Source organism: Papilio machaon, chromosome 15, assembly GCF_912999745.1.
Source record: "Papilio machaon chromosome 15, ilPapMach1.1, whole genome shotgun sequence".
NCBI lineage: Eukaryota > Metazoa > Arthropoda > Insecta > Lepidoptera > Papilionidae > Papilio > Papilio machaon.
The window spans coordinates 6470979-6482998 of record NC_060000.1 but is presented as its reverse complement, the minus strand read 5'-3'; the positions used below and the strand labels follow the sequence as shown (position 1 = coordinate 6482998).

At 34.9% G+C, this 12020-nt stretch overlaps 2 protein-coding genes across 2 annotated transcripts; one reads left to right on the top strand and one right to left on the bottom strand.

Moving 5' to 3' along the window:
* Window positions 1-265: 265 nt before the first annotated feature.
* On the bottom strand, window positions 266-5819 carry LOC106711297. The gene is made up of 10 exons (XM_045681295.1): window positions 4342-5819; window positions 3871-4039; window positions 3108-3715; window positions 2798-2960; window positions 2531-2678; window positions 2363-2450; window positions 2191-2282; window positions 1570-1695; window positions 797-917; window positions 266-458 (listed from the first exon to the last, which is right to left on the bottom strand). Exons 1-10 carry the CDS (start codon window positions 5319-5321, stop codon window positions 266-268), a joined length of 2688 nt encoding a protein of 895 aa, XP_045537251.1. The 5' UTR covers window positions 5322-5819.
* A 303-nt stretch (window positions 5820-6122) lies between these two features.
* LOC106711311 (5-methylcytosine rRNA methyltransferase NSUN4) lies at window positions 6123-10765 on the top strand. Its single transcript, XM_045681278.1, has 10 exons — window positions 6123-6296; window positions 6364-6550; window positions 6682-6922; window positions 7174-7355; window positions 7773-7901; window positions 8185-8368; window positions 8633-8750; window positions 9117-9241; window positions 9996-10133; window positions 10618-10765. Exons 1-10 carry the CDS (start codon window positions 6216-6218, stop codon window positions 10763-10765), a joined length of 1533 nt encoding a protein of 510 aa, XP_045537234.1. The 5' UTR covers window positions 6123-6215.
* The last annotated feature ends 1255 nt before the right edge of the window (window positions 10766-12020 follow it).

Sequence of the window (12020 nt, the reverse complement as noted above, 5' to 3'; positions counted from 1 at the left end):
CCTTCGAGCCGGATTTATTTATATAAATTATATATCATACAAGCATACAAGTGTACAATACACAAATCAAAGTATCCTGAAATATACATACATAGGAATATTATAAAAAATTGGGGCAGTATCCAGATTCAAACATCCCAATTTACTGAAACCTTGATTTTTTTGTAACTTGGTATTTCAACTGTAGTGACACGTGTATTGACGACAGTATATAACAATACCGGAGTCACACCAGTGCAGATTTACCGTAATTAATTGCTTAGTTTTAATTAGCCCAGGCCATAACGACTTTAGAAAAGGGTACGAAGATGGCGGTATATTGAGGAGGGGCGAGGAAGTAGCGACGACCGCGGTAGGTGCCGTCGTTGGGCGGCAGGCCGGGGTATTGAGCCTGTGAGAACTCCGCGCCCACCACTACCCCACTGTTGGCAGCACTACCCCCCGCTATACCCACGTATCTGATCAAATCACATAACACTTAGATAACAATACTTGATATCCAATATTAAATATTTATTTAGTTACGGACGATCAAACTTACGTGAAACTTTACCTTTATTAGATATCGGAATTGTTTTTTTGTATATTTGACACAAATTGACACTTTTTGATCTTTCTATATTATAAATAAGCGAACAAAGTGAGCAAATAGCTAATGTGTTAGAGAGACTGCAATCTGTTTTACAAATTTCAACCTTTTTAAAAGTTAAGAACTTTTGGAGATATGTGGTTAAAGATCATCCATACATCCATCCAACCTTCCCATTGGTAATATTAGTATGTATGTATACGTTACCTGACCCTGCCGACGGCGAGGCGGCCCTGCGGTGTGATGAGTTTGACGGCATGTCCCAGCCGCAGCTGTCGCGCCTCGCCCGGTACATATGGCTGCCCCTGCCCCGTGTGGATACACTCCGCTACAAATGTATATACATTCCTACATTAAACACAATACATACTAAGAACAACGATGGCTCAGGGATTAAATACCTAATATGTTATCATCAGGTCCTGAGTTCGAATCCCGCCATATACCAATGTGTTTTTCGATTTTCGATGTATAAATGATCATTTATCTAACGTTCTTAAGGTGAAGGAAAACCATCGTTATGCAACCAGCACTTACACCAGCGAAGGTATATCGGATACGTATACCAGCAGAAGGTATATCGGAAGGTATACCAGCACTTATATAAGGAAGGTTATCCGCACTGGATCAGTATGGTTGACTATAGCCTAGTCACCCCTGCCTCCGCACTCCTCAGTGCGGACTTATAGTGAGCTTATGATGATGATACTAAGACGAAGTGTGTAGGTGCAGTATTTTTGTTACAATATGGTTTATGTTACATAAGAATTTTGTGAAATCGAAAGATATCTTCGTGAGAAGACAAAAGATCTCCTGTGTGTTTTTAACTTTCCTTTAATTTAAAAATAAAAATAATTAGATTATAACGACGAGATATAATTGGTTGCTACAGCAGAAAATTAATAAAAGATGGTTATTTCAATTTGTTCAGGCATTTTTGTGGGAATGTTTCGACAGCTGAAATTCGTAGTAATACTTACGTTCGTCAGCAGCGGCGGTGATATTGTCAATGGAGCGCCGCAGGAAGGTCTCCGCCTCCTGCAGCAGTTCGTCCGTGTCGTCGTTCCTGACGTCCGGCAAAGAGCCGCGCCACGGACGGTATTCACCTAATTACGTATCACATAAAAATGTCACGTATATTCCTTATATAATAAATGCGAAAATTTAGATGGATGTATGGATTTTTTTTAAAAGGTATGTAATAAGCCGGAACGGCTCAACGTATCTTGATGAAATTTGGCACAGATGGAGAACATAGTTTGGAAGAACACATAAGCCACTTATTAGGTTTTTATTATTTCTGCGCGGACGGAGTCGCGGGCGACAGCTAGTTGACTATAAAGATAGCTTGAGGCTGCCAAAGGAGAATAAAACATCATGTAACCTGCACATATCTGTGAAGGAATTCAAAGACATTTGTGAAGTCAACCCGCACTGGGCCAGCGTGGTTGACTATGGCCTACTCACTATTAACTTAGGGTAGGCTCAATGGGGGCGTATAGTTAGCTGATGATGATGACCAAATAGTTTCAGACCAGTCGGGACTCCTTCAGAACATGTCGTAGAAGGTGCGCGTAATTAGTGAATCAGACATAACTTACCCTTGGCAGTACTAGTATACTTGGTATGGATAGTCCAGTCGTTGCTGCGGTCTATACTGGGGCACGGTGAGCGATACGATGAGCCCCGATGTCTGTTAAGAAAACATTATAATTGTACAGAATATATCATCGCTTGATAACACATGACAGCAACTTGCTCCTTTGTACAAACCTCGGCTGTGGCGAGTCCGGTGCAGTACGTCGTAAGTTCCACAGGGGCTCCGCAGACCTCGATAATTCGGGTACCATTGATGTAAATCCTACAAAAAATAAAGAAAAGAAATAAAAAAAAAACTATAATCTCTTTCTTCTAATTCTATCTTCTTCGCTGTACACTTACCAATGTCGCTGAGGAGCACGCGTCTGGCGTCATCACTGCGGTCTGTACGACGTGCGGGGGGCGGGGCGCGTGCGCAGGGCGGGGCGGGGCGGCGTGACGTCACGCGCTGAGGCACCGTGGTCGGACAACTCACCACGCGAGATGAACTCTATTGTATACACCAACATTTTTCACTACACAGATTTTTCTTTAATCAGTTCGTCATAAGCGTAAGCTAAAAGTTTATGGTAGGAGTTTATTACAAAACAATATACAAAGTCTCCTCACCTTATAAGCCAGATATCCGTCGGAGGTCCACCTGGGCGGTAGCGCGGACATGTCTGTCTGAGCCGCGCTCTCCCGCCGCGGGCCGCAACTCTCGCGCAGCACGGGCCGACGAGATGACGTCACAGGCTTTCCGCCGCGCACTGTACCGCGGTACGGCAGCGGTCTACGAAGAACAAGATTTTATATTTTGCATTCTAAATTCATTGTTTATTGATTTATTTTTGTTAAGGATCCCTAAAATAAGTCTTTGGTAATTTGAAATGAGAAGATCGACAAATACTTTTTACGTCATTATTAAATTAAAAAATACCTGTATTGAAATGGATTAGGGCACGTATTCCTGCGTATATTAAAATTACTCGCGAGATCGTCTTCTGAAATACCACATTTGGAAATATCGGTTTCCGCAAACATCGAAAACCGATGTCCAAAACGTCCAGTCTTATGGAAGCTATCCACACTTTCCTCTCTATGAAGTATATCCATACTGGATCCTAATTCGAAGCTTGATGACTTAGTATTGTCAAAACTCAAGCCCCTATTATATTCACATGTCAGACTATCAACACTGTCTAGTCTCCTAGTACTTGCGTTAGGGCTCCGTCTATATAACATGTTGTCAGACTTGTTATCGCAAATCTTCAGTATGCCTCGACCAGGCAGATCCAAACTGCCTTTACCATTAAAGGCGACGTGCTTGATTTCTTTGTCATTAGGAAGAGATACTCTTTTCTGTTTCAATGAATCCCCAACGACACCCTCGTGACTGCTCTCTCGGTTTTCAACGTTTTCTGGTCTTTCACTAGGTTGGAAGTCAGGGTCGAGGGTGTGGAATTTGATTAGCACCGGAGTAGAGTGGACAGTAGATGCTGAGTTTGGTACCCAATGCTCAGTTTCACGTATCGAAACTAGATCTTCCTGAAAATTCATAAGAAAACAAAACATTGAAAATAATATAATAAGCTGTGAAGTCAGTAAAGTTTACAATGAAGGCACAAAAACATGATATCTATTTGTAAAATTCTTAAATGATAATCATAAACAGGTTTTCTGTAGAAATATGGTAATTTCACCTGCAAATTACTGATATCTTTGGACTCATCTGTCGTGAATATAAGTTCTATGTCATCAACCTCTTCTGACTCATTGCCACTGGCGTCCTCCCTGTCGTCAGGGGGTCGCGGTTCCATTGGCGTAGTACCGCCCTCAGAGAACACAGAGTTATCACCCTCTGACAAAGATCTGGAAGGAAATTTGTTTTAATAACACAAAACTCTGGAAGAAAAAATTAGAAAACAAAGGAATAAAATACAAATTATAGAATAAATAGTTATTAAAACTACTCGCATGTATAGTCCTGATCCAGACAGAGAAGTACAAACAATTGAATTTTTGTGGATCTATTTTGAATACTAAAATGATAAATAAAAACAAAAAAATAGTATGCCTGCACTAGTTATATCACTATGAGCTTTCTGTAGCTGTTCTGTGTAGCTGTATGTTTAAATTGCACATATACTATGCATATATTTTAAGATATATACCTAAGACTCAAATCATCAACATCCAAATTAAGTGTGTCCTTCCTTCTAAGTCGCTCAGTGCTTTCTTTTACTACCAAATTCTCTTCAGATGTAATTCTCACTTGTACATCAAATTTATCAACTTTAGACTTAACTTCTGCTTCATTAGGCACAGCCATTTTGATATTCTCTTTAGACACTGTTTTAAAATTTATCTCATTACCATCCAAGTCTATGAAATTATCAAAATGTTCCTTCTTTTCCTTAAATTGGAAATTTGCAGATTCTTGTGATTCTTTTCTAGAAAAGCTATCTGCCTTCTTTTGATTATCAGTAGAATCAGTTTCTGAAGTAATAGTAGAAGTAGAAACAATACTACCTTCTTTTAATGTTCTAACTTTTATTTTAACATCAAATTTTGATAGTAATTCCAATTTAGTTTTATAACTCGGTACACCTTTATCTTCAGCTACTGTAATCTGACTCTTAGGTCCTTCAGAAATATCTGACTGAGGTCTTGGAGATTCTAAATCAGTTATACTTGATTTAGAGTTCTCCTCTTGGATATTTTCAAGCTTTTCTGTTGGTGAACATGTATATAATTTTTCCAATTCTACTGCTGCTACTTTTTCTGCAGTTACTTTATTGTTGCTATCAGAAGTTATAGTTTCAGTTACAACTTGACTATTTACACATTCCTCAACATTTTTTGTTGGACTGGATATTACTTTAAACTTTATATTTTCCGATGCTTCTCTATCATCCAAACCGGAGTCAATAATTTTTCTTCGTAAAATATGATTTTCTACAGTCAATTTTTCTATGACATCAGCATACTCTAAGCAATGAGAATGTTGCTCATATTTTTCTTTTAATTCTTGCAATTCATTCTTTGATACTTCTAAAGCAGTCCTCAAAGACACAACAGTTTGATGTAGAGACCTCACTGTATCCAAATGCGCAGCCCCTTGTGGGACCGACTGCAGCCTGCCACTGGCCATTCCACCATATAATCAGTCCTTAGGCCAATAACCAACATCCCATACATGACGACAGATATTTTAATTACACTCTAATTGACAATTACAGCGCTTTCCATCGCAATTAAAACATTTCCTTGACAAACAATTCAAGTTATTTTAGACTTTAGTGTCAGAAGTAATAGAAAAATCAAAACACACACATTTTCTTTCACTGATTGATAAACTTTCAGACACACGCTCACGCATTTTCGAATCTTTATCGCGTCTTAGATGAAAAACTTAACGGCGTATTAGACCCGGACAGTGCGCAATCGATAAAACACCCGGCGGCGTAAAGAGGGTCGTTAAATGAAAACCCTCAAAGTTCGCTGGGAAAGCTTTCAGCTGGTACGAACCACTGATAAATACCAACACGAAAGCCAACAATTATTTCAAAGTATTATCTCCAGATCGTTTTGACAAGGCTGTTAGACTTAGGTATAGATAGATGTTCCAAAAACTTCCCCTATTTCTCCTTGTAAACAAATCAATACTTGAATTCGGTGTCGGCTTCGCGGGTGGTTGAAAGATAAAGAGTACCGATGATGTTTTCTCTTTTTTATCCATATCTGACAACAAGAATTTCTGTTCATTACTCTCAAATAAAATATGTATATTAAAAATTTCGAGCTCTAATAAGTTTTGTTACTATAAGTAAGGTTCTTATGAATTGATTTTATTAATGTAAAGTTAAAATTTGCCAAGGAGTTTAATGTCTTTTTGCATGTAACTAAACGTTTTGAAGGTTTATTAAAACAAATGTCAAAGTCATATGTTTCTTTCTAACCTAAAAAAAATATAGATTATTTGATATACCAAAATAATGATTGTGTTGTTTCAAACTTTCAAACAAATAAATGTGTAATTTTCATAATGTTTAACATACTTAAAATAAATGTATCTTCTAGATCTTTCTTAATTTTACAAGCTCGATTCAAAACAAAGACACATTGGGTAATATCTTTTAAAATAATTTAAAATATTATAAGTTTTCTGTGTTCTGACGAAAGTTTATTTGTAGGCAAAATTAAAAAAGAAGACTGGCCCTAAACACAAGGCATTAAACCATTTTGACGACTTCTATGGGTCCGTTTTTGGAGAACAATGGCCTCCAATGAAAGAAGCCTTACTTCGTCGGTCTAAATACGTCGCTGTTATAAATAATTATGGAGATGCAGAAGAAACTATGAAATATCTTTCTAATAGAGGTAATAAATAAAATAGAAACACCAAGATTTTCCACTCACGAGAATTTTTCTGAATTTTAACTTGATTAATATATTTTATAAACTTATACTTTCAAACAGACTTTATAAATGTTAACATTGTTTTCTTACAGGTGCCCATTGTCTTAAAGATTTAATGAAAATCCAACAAGCCTTTTCTAATGAATACACACCCACAGAACCTGATACTGATACACAAGTAAAGTCACACACAAACATTATAGATAATTATATATCAAGACTTCAGAACGATGAAGTTTCAGAAATTTATCCCAAGAGTGATAATGTACCAGAAAAAATAGATTTAAGTGAAAATCTTGATAAAACAATAGAAAATAAAAAAGTTGATGAAATGTGAGTAAAAGTCCTCTGTGTAAATAATATTTAGAACTAGCTTTTACCCGCGACTCCGTCCGCGCGGAATAAAAAAATAGAAAACGGGGTAAAAATTATCCTATGTCCATTTCCTGGTTCTAAGCTACCTGCCCACCAATTTTCAGCTAAATCAGTTCGACCGATCTTGAGTTATAAATAGTGTAACTAACACGACTTTATTTTATATATATAGATTAAAAAAATATGAAAATAAAATTCAATTATTCCAGGGTAACTGTAAATAGAACCCTGAATCAAGCATTAGATGTTGCAGAAATAGACCAGTCTAGAATAATTGAACCTTCTATGGGAATCAATTCCGAAGTTCTCTACCAATATATACCAGCAACTAAACTCAAAGGTTTAGATGATTGGGTGCCCGAGTCTCTTCATTATTCTTATTATAATAGCAGTAAGTAAAATTTATTACCACAAAGAAATTTTTATAAGTCAAAAATATATTCTGAGTTATTTTGTGGTATAAAGGATATTGAATTATAACTTTAGTAATTTTTTTATTTCTCAATGTCCTTAAGAAAAGTTGTTTACCTTAATTTGTAAATATTACAAAGCGTATATATTTTTTTAATAGTTTATAAAAATATATTAATTAATTAATTAATATATTTTTTAATTAATAATATATATTGTTAAAATATATATTAATTAATTAATTAATATATTTTTGGACATGAGTAGAATCAGGTCAATAAATTGATTTACTTTAACAATAGTTTAGGTTTTCTTTTAGGTTAAATAGTTGAACTTAGAACTCAGAGTCCTTTACTAATTGCCTATTGAAATAATATGAACATTGTGATATTTACAGAAGATAAAGACTTCCCATTAATAGTAGAACCGGAAAAGGAATTCACTTATCCGGAACATTTGAAAGTGTACACATATGAAATGAACAGTGATTGGAGCATGTTTCCTGAACCAAAGAGATCTCAGACAGGTAATACACATACATAACACACAGCATTACACACACGCTAATCTAAAGAGGTAGGCAGAACATACAAAACATTTGATGCAATACTAGCACACCTCTTTGACTTGTTCTACTTCATACATCTATACCTGCATGGGTATGCTTTATAATATGGATTGTTCTAAGGATTTCCTTAATTAAACTGCTACAATTTAGTTTTTAGCCTCTGTGGAGACATAATTGATGTCAAGTTATTTAATATTTGTTTCGTCAAAGTTATATTTTTAACAATTTATAATTTTTTCAGGTGTTTTTAACTATTACCCAATGGATTGTAGCAGTGTGGTTGCAGTGCTAGCACTTTGTCTTTCACCTGGTGATAGATTGCTAGACTTATGTTCCGCACCAGGGGGCAAAGCCCTAGTCGCGTTGCAGACATTGCTGCCCGATGTAGTTGTTTGTAATGATGTATCTATATCTAGGTCTAACAGGTGAGAGAATGTCATTAAATACCTCAACACATTCTGTGATATTATGATTTTTGTACTAAAGTAAAATAATTATGAAAAGTAAAAAAAATATCCTTGACATATTGTTGAATAATCCTATCTCAGTGTTACCAGTTAAAGACAGACTGATGATGATAATAGAAACATAAATTGATTTAAAAAATGTATAAAATTTCAATATTTAAAAATACTATTATTTAAAAAAAAGATAGTATAAATATTTTTTTTATTATTATTTATTTTTAGGACTGAAAGGATATTCCGTGACTATTTGATAGACTTCGAGAATAACAAATGGCGGGAAAGAGTGCTCCTTTCCCGCGTTGATGGACGTATATTTACTGATGATCAAGGATTCGACAAGGTATGAACTAAAATTCATCCAAATTCTCTCTAAAATTTATAAAAAAAACAATAAAAAAAGATTACAAAAAAAAAGACAAATGTTACTAGTAATTAATTAAATTAGAAATTTTCATAAAAATATTAAATATTGTAATATTTTCTATATTAATAAATGAAAATTATGTCAATATGAATCAAAATTTGTTGAAATGTCGAGATAAAATGAATTAAAAATATACAGTATTGCCAACTTTCCTTTTGAACATTTTAGTTCTACTTTAAATTATTTTAGCTCCATTGAAGTTTCATTGTTTCTATTAGTTGAAGTAATTTAATTGAAGTTATACATTAAATGAATTTAAATAATCTATTAAATGATATCCAGGTTCTTGTAGACGTGCCGTGCACTACAGATAGACATTCAGTGAACGAGGATGAGAACAATATATTCAGGCCGGACCGAGTGAAGGAGAGATTGCGTATACCGGAGCTGCAGACACAGCTATTAGTGTAAGTTCTCTAACTTTAGACAACTGAAATGTTAATCGGACTCATATTAATAAAGTAAAGTAATACGGGAGAATTTTCGATAATATGCAATGACTGAAAATTGTTAACAAGCTGCGTAAATGTTAACAGAAGGGCTGAAAATGTTATAATATGAAGTTGCTATTTTCTTAACATCACAGGTAATTGGTTTGTTATAAATAGAAAAATCCAGATGCTTCTGACGAATTTTTTTTATCATTTTCAACCTGCCCTTATCCCTATGGAGTCGGCACAGTATGCACTACTCTTCCATACATTTCTATCAGTCGTCATATCTGAATTTACCCCCTTCTTACGCATATCCTCTTTCACACAATCCATCCATACTTTCTTTGGTCTTCCTCTACCTTTATAGCCATCCACATTCAATTTCATTACTTTTTTGTTTATATGAACATCATCCCTCAGCATAACATGTCCAAACCACGCTAACCTTCTGCTCCTCAATTTCTCGATAACTGGCGCTACTTTCCAACTTCCTCTGATATACTCATTCTTAACTTTATCTTTTCTTGTTACATCACTCAGCTACATACAATCTTCTTTCAGCCGAAACCTTGGTGGCCCAACATTCAGATCCGTACAATGCGACAGGTCTACCGATTGACTTGCGATTTTTTTTTTATACCATTACGAAAACCATAGTGGAATAAAAAGGGGTTGAGGGCAATAAATAATTATTTTATTTTACGTGTGTAATTTAATTTGTGTATAGGAACGCTTTAAAGCTAGTAAAGGTGGGCGGGGCAGTGGTGTACTCGACGTGCTCTCTGAGTCCAGTACAAAACGACGGCGTGGTGCACACTGCGCTCAGGCACGCCTTCGAATCCCATCAAATTGTCGCTGTTGTTAGGTATGTATGGATTTTGTAAACTAGTAATTTAAACAAATATTATTACAAATATTTTTCAAGTCAATTCCTACTTTTAGCAATTCGTTTTTAAGTTTTTGGTTAATGTTTTGGATTGGATGTACAATTAATACAGTGCAGCATGAAAAGTCCAGGCCGCCGTCACAAAATGGCGGATCATATATTGTACTCCAACATGGGTATCAAATGAAAGGACTTGACAGCTAAAATATAGAACACTATGTTAAATTCATGACCGCCATTAAAAAGTGGCGGATGACATTTTGACATATTTTTTTCAAAACCTTAGGTATTAAATGAAAGGACTTGACAGTGCACTATGAAAGATCCAAAATGGCCGCCGTCATAAAATAAAAAATGACAAATTACGTACAATCAACTGACTGTACACTCATAGGTTTATGAAAAATATTAAGAATTGAATAATACCCATAGCCTAAAGATTTACCAACAGGACTTATTCCAGAGATCTATCATCATCACTGCGCAGTCTGAGCAGCACATTACAGCTGGGCAGCGGACCCGCAAAGCCCCGCTACGGGCAGCTGGTGGTGCCCTCAACTGCCGCTAACTTTGGACCCGCATACATAGCTAGACTCGTCAGAGTTAAGTGACGCTAAGTAGCATTTAAGTATTGTTATTAAAATTATTTCTAGTGTATAGTTTTTCTTTCTCTGTCGTACCTTGATTTACGAAAATTCGTCTGAAAAAAAATAGTATATAATTTTCTTTTCAATTTCGAGATTTATCTATATGTAGATTGTGTCTTTGGCGTTGTGATGAAAAAAAAAACATATTTCGCGAACATGTTATGCGTAACTTATAACGAAAATCTAGTTTTTAAAAAAAATGTTCTGTCTGTGTTTATGCAAGTCTACGTTTGTTCCGGATAATCTCTGAAACAACTGAACCGATTCTGACTGGAAAATAGCTGATGCATGCTTGCATATTGTAGGCCTTTTTTAACGTTGATAAAGTTACGGGCTACAGTTAATATTTAAAAGAAACTACAAGGCTTTTTTTTTTATTTATTTATAAAATAATACATAAGTACTACATAGTTAATATAATGCCCGTCTTTGGTAAGCGAAGTCTCAAAAATAGTCTTTTAGTACAAAAATAAAAACAGAACACATTTAAAGCATGTCAGTAGTGATAATGATATCTTACTTCTTACTAATATAATAAATGCGAATGTTTGGATGGATGGATGGATGTTAGAAGGTATCTCGAGAACGGCTCAATGTAGAACATAGTCTGGAAGAACACACAGGCTACTTATTTAGTTTTTTTTTTTATTCTGTGCGGACTTAGTCGTAAGCGATAGCTAGTTTAGATACATATCATATATTATATGTATGCATTTATAACTTCCATTATGTTATTTACAGACACATTGTGCTAAAATTGTTCGATTTAAAGCATTATTACACAGCAAATATTTCAATTAGTACATAATTTAAAATAATATGTTATTATAAATTAAAAATATTAAAAACAAAAGTAAAATTTGAATGCTGATTTTTAGAGTCGTGTTGCGTCGTGAAACTATGACAGTATAATACTTAAATAAAATACAATCCAACCTGGATAAGCGAGAGTCCACAGAAAAATCTTTTTTAAAAATAAATATTTTCTCACTTTAGAGGTTTCACTCTAACCCGAGGTTTTCACTTATGAAGGTCGTCTGACGGGACCGGATAATGATTTTCGCTTACACAGGTTCAACTGCAATACAGATTCATAAATAAAATTCCTATTAATTATTATTTAATTGATTATCTACTTTATAATATGGCAGACTCAATACAGAAAAAAAAACTGTTTTAAAAATAATAATAAACAAACGTCTTATAAATTTTATTTTAA